The sequence below is a fragment of the Azolla caroliniana genome, unplaced genomic scaffold, assembly GCF_043228905.1.
Source record: "Azolla caroliniana isolate FFs.n. ecotype wild unplaced genomic scaffold, voAzoCaro1.0.p SCAF_1, whole genome shotgun sequence".
Taxonomy (NCBI): Eukaryota; Viridiplantae; Streptophyta; class Polypodiopsida; order Salviniales; family Salviniaceae; genus Azolla; species Azolla caroliniana.
In genome coordinates, this window is record NW_028230436.1 from 30,957,393 (window position 1) to 30,965,202 (window position 7,810).

A 7,810-nucleotide genomic window follows, 5' to 3' on the forward strand; every position below is an offset into this window, starting at 1 on the left:
TTCGGACAAGGGATGGTCTAAAATCTCGACGGATTCAGATGAATCCGGGGAGATATTCGGTCTCTGATTGGGCGACCAAACGGTAAACCAAGGATGATGTTAAGTCCCGGTGGCCTTGTAGAGTACTACCACAAGTGTCCCCAATATCTCCCACAAAAAGCGAGTGCAGACCCAACGAGACGAGATGCTGCAGACCAAAGGAAATGCATTTGGTCCAAAAGAGAAGAGACCCATTCCTCCACAAAGTGTGTGACTGACGTGTACCCCCCCGCCTCCCCCTTTTAATTCCACTGAAAGAATCGGTGGTGGTCTCATCTCCTCCTTCAATTTTCCTTCTGTTGTCCCCCCCCCCCGCCCAATCCCCTGCTTCTCTCTCGCGGTCATGGCAGCAGCTTCTGGTTCTTCAATCGTCCTCCACAGACTCCGGTTTCCCCGCGTAAGCACACCCCTAACTTCTTCTGAGCGTTTGAATTTGTTCAATCATGTCTAGGCATGGATATATTCATGCACATGTTGAAAAATTGGATATTTATATGTGTGCATACACATATATCTATGTGTGTATGTGTATATATCAATCATACATACGTACAAATGCATGCATCTATGTATAGTACACACATAACATACATATTTGTATCTGGATGTTTGTATGTGTACATATGTATGCATAATCATACATGCGTGCATACATACATATGTATGTATATTGATGTGCGGATATACACATAAGATGTCAATAAATCAAACGATCATACATATATGCGTACATATGCATGTAATATATCTATCTGTGGATGTACAAATGCATTATTTTTGGTATTTGTGTATGCTGCTCATGTTTGGATAAGTATTCTGTATACTACTCACGTTTGGATAAGTTTTGTGTACATACATGTGGATGAATGTACTTATCTAAGTCGCCCGAGGTTGCATTTTCAATTTATACATCTACGTGTGGATGTGTGTGGATGTATGCATTTATATATCACACTCATGTTTGATGAATTCTGTCTTTGCCTCGATTGACATTTTTATTTATCTATGTCATCCTACATTGCATTTTTTGTATGTGGATGTATGTGTCATACTTGTACATTGTGAGCTCTGTATACGATTTTAGGGTTCCTTTAAACACCCAAATTTGGTTTCAAATCTGAAATTAGACCAGAAATAGACTGATGAGTGGATATCTGGATAGGCATGGTCTCAATAGGACCCGTGACTTTGATGAATATTTGCATATACATGCCCATGTATATAAGAATATGTATGAATGTTAGATCCATCTCTCTTTAAATTCTATATCTATATCCATATATATATATATATATATATATATATATATATATATATATATATATATATATATATATATTGATCTATCTATGCATCAAACATGGATGCATGTGTCCACCTTGTATGGGTCTCCTTTATATTTGTAGGTTTTGAAATGATATGTATTGCAGGCAGTGCATACTGATCTTTATTACTTTTGCATTGTTCTTCTTCAGAATATCAATGGTTTTGGTAAGGGACGATGTAATTTCAAGCTTGGATGGATGCCTTCTGTCAAACCCACTTTCAGATATCTTAATGTGAGGGGGCGGTCAACATCAACTGCCACCAATCCACCTTCATCCTCTGAGGAATTCAGTGCCAAATATAGAGAAGGTTAATCATTTGAGTTTTTCACATGCAACATGATTATTTGTTGTATTTTAACGATTGGCACCCAATTAGGAATGTTTTATTTGCTCATATACATTTTTGCTTTCTCTAGAAAGGCTTAAAAAATTCTCTGAGTTGGTTGAGGATGTCTTTCGCACAACAATTGACACTGGGCCACGAGGTGCTGTTAGGTTCGCCCAAGGAGTTGAAGCATTCATTACTGTTGGTGGAGAATGGGCAGTTGAACAATTGCGAGTATGTGCATACTAGAAGGCAATATATTTGCCAGTCAATGAAAGTTGCTTTCAGTTATGTTTATACGGCGTTTTCAGTTTTGTTTATGTTATATGATACATAGAGTCTGCAATCAGCTGGAACTATAGGTTCAGGTGCACAAATTGGTGTATTGGGTCCTCGTGAACTGCGTAAATTATTTGAGAGATTGGGTGCTACATACATTAAACTAGGTCAGGTAAGAGTAATACTTGATTCTTTCCTTGGAGATTCCTATCCATCATCAAGTTTGAATCATGCATTAAAAGTAAATTTTCATATTCAAAAGTAAGGTTAAATTATAACTCTTTTAATGATATTAGTTTATTGCATCGGCACCATCATTGTTTCCTGAAGAGTATGTGAAAGAGTTCCAGAGCTGCTTGGACAAGACACCACCTGTACCATTTGATCAAATAAAAGAGATTATTACAAAGGATTTGGGCCGTCCTTTGGAGGAGGTTTATGAATATGTGGATCCTGTACCTCTTGCTTCAGCTTCTATTGCCCAGGTGAAAAGAAATCTCGAAGGGTTAATATTTGTGTAACCACTGGAGAACTCGTTTAAAATGGCGTTCAATTGGTTGTGTGATATCTTGAGCAAAATCTTTTCATGTATATATGTGAGGTTTGCACATGCATAAGAATATATGTGAGGATCACGATTGAAGCTTACATTAGGAACATATAATGAAAAAAGTAAAATTGATAAGGGAACTAGCATCATGGGATTAACTTGGGCAGAATGTGTGAGTAACAAATGGGATTAGAGAGAGGGTATTATCCATTATATTGCATCAAAATCTAGAACAATATTTTTATGGTTGTGTAATTTCTATCAGTTCTCCTTTTTTTGGTAGCATGTATTGATTATACATACTTGCAAAATAAGTTTTCCAATAAGCTATCATTTTTCAGCCTACTTTTTGTAACAGGTACATGGGGCCAGGCTGAGAGGGACCATGAAAGAAGTGGTTATCAAGGTTTTAAAACCCGGTGTTGGTGATGTATTAACTGCTGATTTAAACTTTCTTTACGTAGCTGCAAGGGTATTGGAGTTTCTGAATCCTCAAATTAGCCGAACCTCCTTGGTAATAGTACTGCATATCCCTGCAGTGATCTCATTTTAGTTTAGAAATTAGTATATGCTCCATTTTCCTAATGACTGTTATAGTTTGGTGCATTATTCTAGGTTGCAATTGTTGGTGACATACGATCTTCAATGTTGGAAGAAGTTGACTTCCAAAAAGAAGCTATCAACATTGAAGCTTTTAGACAATATCTTCAAAATGCAGGGCTTACGAATCAGGCTACTGTACCTGAGGTTTACAGACATTGCAGCACAAAAAAGGTCCTAACCATGGAAAGGTTTTATGGTGTGCCACTTACTGATTTGGATTCAATTAGATCCTTAGTACCTAGTCCTGAAGCGACTTTGATAACGGCACTGAATGTGTGGTACATTTCTCCCCATATTCTTCTCTTTTATATATATCTATTTATTATTAATTAATCAGGGAAAACTCCAAAGTATGAAATACCTGTGTTTTTCGTCGTTCCAGAATACTCCAAATTTTTATTATTTTTCTGGTGCCCTTCATATGGTTGATTCATCCAGTCTTTTCTTTCTATTGGGGTTGATCGAGGGCGTTTATAGAAATAATGAAAAGTCATGGGCATTTTGGGAAATAAAGAAAAATTCAGTTTGAAGTTTTTTCGTTCTCACTTTTGAGAGTGTGGTACAATTTCTCCCCATTTATTTCTCTTTTACTTAATCTTTTGTCACTGTTTAATGCCTTTCGGGTTATAGTCTCTTACATGTCTTATCATCATTCCAAGGGCACCAGCCCCTCTTTCTCCTTCCCAATAGCTTCAAAGCTTAGTGGAATTGTTCTTTAGAGTGCCAAATATATCTTTCTGTCTACGTATGTGCAATGATAGAGATAATGACGTTATATGTAGGGTAAAAATAGGCAAGTACACAAGGATGAGTATAGAAATCAGCTCCCACTCGTGCTGTGTTGTCTCGGTATCCAGTTTGATGGTGTTAGTTCCTATCACTCTATTCTTCTCCACTTGGTAATGCGAAGATATGGGCTATCAAGGATAATATAGGAATGGAGTGGTGGGGGAGTGGGAGAAAGATAAGAGAGATGGAACCTTCTGTATATAATGTGTGCGTAATACTTAACGCAAGAGGAGAATGGTTTATTTTATGGTGAACAAACTTCTCTTTTGATCAAAATGGAAGGTAATACTTAACGCAAGAGGAGAATGGTTTGTTTTATGGTGAACAAGCTTCTCTTTTGATCAAAATGGAAGTAGGCAATCGTTAGTTTAATATATGGGGATACCCAGAATGGATGGGTAGATGAAAAGAAAAGAAAGATGGATCTATGAAGCTTTTATTGAATTGAGTTCTCCAAGCAATCGTCCACGACTCTAATCACAAGTTTGAGACATTGGATCATGTCTGTCCAGGAATTATGCTGCGTGATATTGAATATTGGCATTAGATATTCATAGGCCTTGACGAAACTTTTCACGATCAAGCCATGCAGCTCCACCTCTCAGAGTTTTTTATGACCACTACTCATGAAAGGGGCTAAATAATCGATTCTTCGATTAACTTTATCTCTCATATTGTGCTCACCTATAAGAAAGGGGACTGAGATTGATTCTTGGTGAAACTCCACTTGTCATGTTACATTATGATCACTGCCCATGAGCAAGAATGGGACGAAAGAACTGATTATGATTTGGGCTTATTAGACATAGTAAGACTGATGTTAAACAATGAAGGATAACCATGACTGAGTAAACTATAAAGGAGAGTGAGAGGATGAAGAGACATAAAATGAGAAATGTCACTTCTCTTTTAAACACAAGCTCCCGATATGAGAAATGTCACTTCTCTAATAAACATGAGCTTTATCTATTTGTAGTGTTAAGGTGTCTTCCACAATGTTTCATATTCTATCCTATTTGGGTTCATATTTACTCATATTTCCCACCCGTGTGCTCACATTTATTTCCTACCTTGATCATCCAAAAATGCTAACAATGACACAAAATGTTTTCAAGTTGAGATCAGTTCTATAGTGTGCTAATTTTCTCTCATGTTTTAGGTTTGGTAGCCTTCTAGCTTGTGAATCCTTTCATGCTGATGTTCACTCTGGCAACCTCTTGGTGCTTCAAGATGGGCGTGTAGGATTCATTGATTTTGGTAAGGTTCAGTTGCCATCTTCACCAAAACTGACTTTGGTAGCATTATGTAATGATTGTGTTTGTGAAATAATGCTATAGGTATTGTGGGCCGTATTTCACCAGCCACATGGGCAGCTATGGAAACATTTTTAACATCTATTGGAAGTGGACAATACAATGCAATGGCCATAGCATTAGTACAGATGGGTGCCACCGATACCAAGGTTGACATTCCCAAATTTGCAGATGACCTTGCTAAGGTCTTTACAGCTGTTCAGGTGATCATATTTAAACATAGAAATTGACATTTCAATGTTAGAATCAAGATAAGCAAAAGTAATGCTTAGGTTAGGAAAAATCTCAAATATACCCCTCATATTAGGGGAATATCAAAAGTATAAGTTATTGTTTAATTCATAACCTTGGTCAAAAAGTAGAAGTACAGTAGTTTATCTTTTAAAAATGCTGTTAATAAATTTATTATTTGCATCTTATCAGCATCCATTAATGTTTAAGCACTAACCCAACGTTTTAGAAGTATTGGCATGCTATGTCTGGTGGATATTGTGTTGATAAGCTGAGTTTATACTTTACAATATTGGATGGATTTATATCTTATGAAGCCTTAAAAGTTTCTATGACATTAAACTTATTTTTGGTGAACATTACTTGTAATCTCTTAAAATTCTTGTACATTATGGTAAGTTTAAAAAATCCAATTGCCAAAACAAAACCTTGAAAATTGATTTGTGATGAACTTTTCTTCCTATTCTTTTTTCTTTGATAACAATGAATCTGTTTATAGCACAATGCCTCTTCACCTATTATTTGTTACCTTTAGAACTTGGATTCGGAGATCATGGTCACTGCGACAGGCGGAGCTCGGAGTGCAACAGTGGCAGCAACATTAGCTGTTGATGAGCAACAAGTCAATGCTCTTTTCCTTGATGTGGTATGCTCTATCGTTCTTTCTTAAATTGAGATATTTATACAGTCGATCAATTATTATTTTATTTGTCTTTGTGCATGTATAGATTCGTGTGAGTGAAGCCTACGGTCTGCGTTTCCCTAGGGAGTTTGGTATCCTTGTCAAACAACTCTTATATTTTGATCGTTACACTCGCTTGCTCGCTCCTGACTTGAATGTTCTGGATGATGAGAGGATAATGATATCTACTCGCACAGATAACTATCGTCGCTACAAAGTTTAGTTACAGATCGATCCTACCAAGACGAGAATGTACCATATAATCAAGAAAGGTTATGGAACTAAATCACTCCAGTGTAATTTATCAAGGATGTACCATATAGTTAAGTACTATTTTTGAACTCATTCCTAAATTGTAATTTTATCTATCATGAAGTATGGAGAATGAGTTGATTCTCACACGAGATGAGTGTGTAGAATCTACAATTAAAACTAATGAGTTCATAGATATATAGGATGGGAACAACCAATAAATTTATTCCTTCTAAAATCTGTATAAATGGTGAGGTTAAAAACAATTCATACATATCATAGAGACAAAGAAAGCGGTTTTGCTGTTTCTTTTGTGGCGTTAAAAGTTGTATTGTGGTTTTTTGATAATGATCTCCCATATGAAATTTTGATCCCCAATCTCTCTCTTTCTCAATCTGTTTTGTGGGACTCCCAATATTCAATTACTAACCATTCTCTGCTGACTGCTCAATTAATCCATCAATAACTAAATATACACATACATCCATTCATCAATTGATATCACCCATCATCAGAATTTGAACAAAATTGATGTTGTGAAATCATAATTACATAGACACCAATCAGATCTCTCCTCATACATTTGTCACTAATCATGCATGTGTTGTTTTAACATCCAATCCTTGTTTTCTTTTGCATAAAAAAGATACTTTGGTATATAGTATTAAGGAATCACCTTGAGGCTGTACACACATTACTTTCTTTACATATGTTATACCTACCTCCTTGGTTTTAAGTTGGTACCTTTAGACTTACTTTTTTTAAAGCGTATCTACATATTTTAATTATTGTAATATATCAGATTTATGAGTTACAAAAGAAAGATCCCAATTATTCTTCGAGGATTTCTCATTAAAAAATTATCGAAGCATTCTCAAAAATGGACACATTCTTGAACACAAATATTCTATGGTTAGTGGTATAGTGGCATGCGAATAAATTGGAATGGATAATTAGTGGTATAATGGTTGAAACTGTGATAATATTTTCGTATGGATTGTGATTATGCATGAATGCTTATTAGAGTTTCAAACTCCGATGAAATGATTTAGAATTTTTTTTAATTCTAGAGGAAATTTCCAAAATACAATTAATTTATTGGTTGTTTGAAATAAATATCCCTATGTTTTCAAAATTCTTCACAATACCCCTTTGCAATCTCAGCGTTATTACTATGGAGGGTGACTATGTAAAATTTTAAAACTTGGAGATATTATGGCATTGCCCAACATGTTAGGGGTGCTTTTTCCTAAAACTTGTATATATATTGAATGCAATTACTTTTATTTGGTTAGTTGATAGTAAGTGCAAAAGCAATTATATATTCAATTGTGGCATAACTAATAACGGAGTATGTTTTAGGTAAATCTTATTAACAGTATTAACACACATTCCTTTTGTTTGATTTACCTAATGACC

General features: G+C 35.6%; 1 protein-coding gene across 1 annotated transcript; it reads left to right on the forward strand.

Annotated features, from left to right (window-relative positions):
- The first annotated feature begins 356 nt into the window (after nucleotides 1–356).
- Nucleotides 357–6,543, forward strand: LOC147869689 (Protein kinase superfamily protein). The gene is made up of 11 exons (XM_087331974.1): nucleotides 357–436; nucleotides 1,515–1,674; nucleotides 1,784–1,926; nucleotides 2,030–2,143; nucleotides 2,268–2,456; nucleotides 2,880–3,035; nucleotides 3,137–3,402; nucleotides 5,073–5,170; nucleotides 5,251–5,429; nucleotides 5,993–6,103; nucleotides 6,186–6,543. Exons 1-11 carry the CDS (start codon nucleotides 383–385, stop codon nucleotides 6,360–6,362), a joined length of 1,647 nt encoding a protein of 548 aa, XP_087188100.1. The 5' UTR covers nucleotides 357–382; the 3' UTR covers nucleotides 6,363–6,543.
- The last annotated feature ends 1,267 nt before the right edge of the window (nucleotides 6,544–7,810 follow it).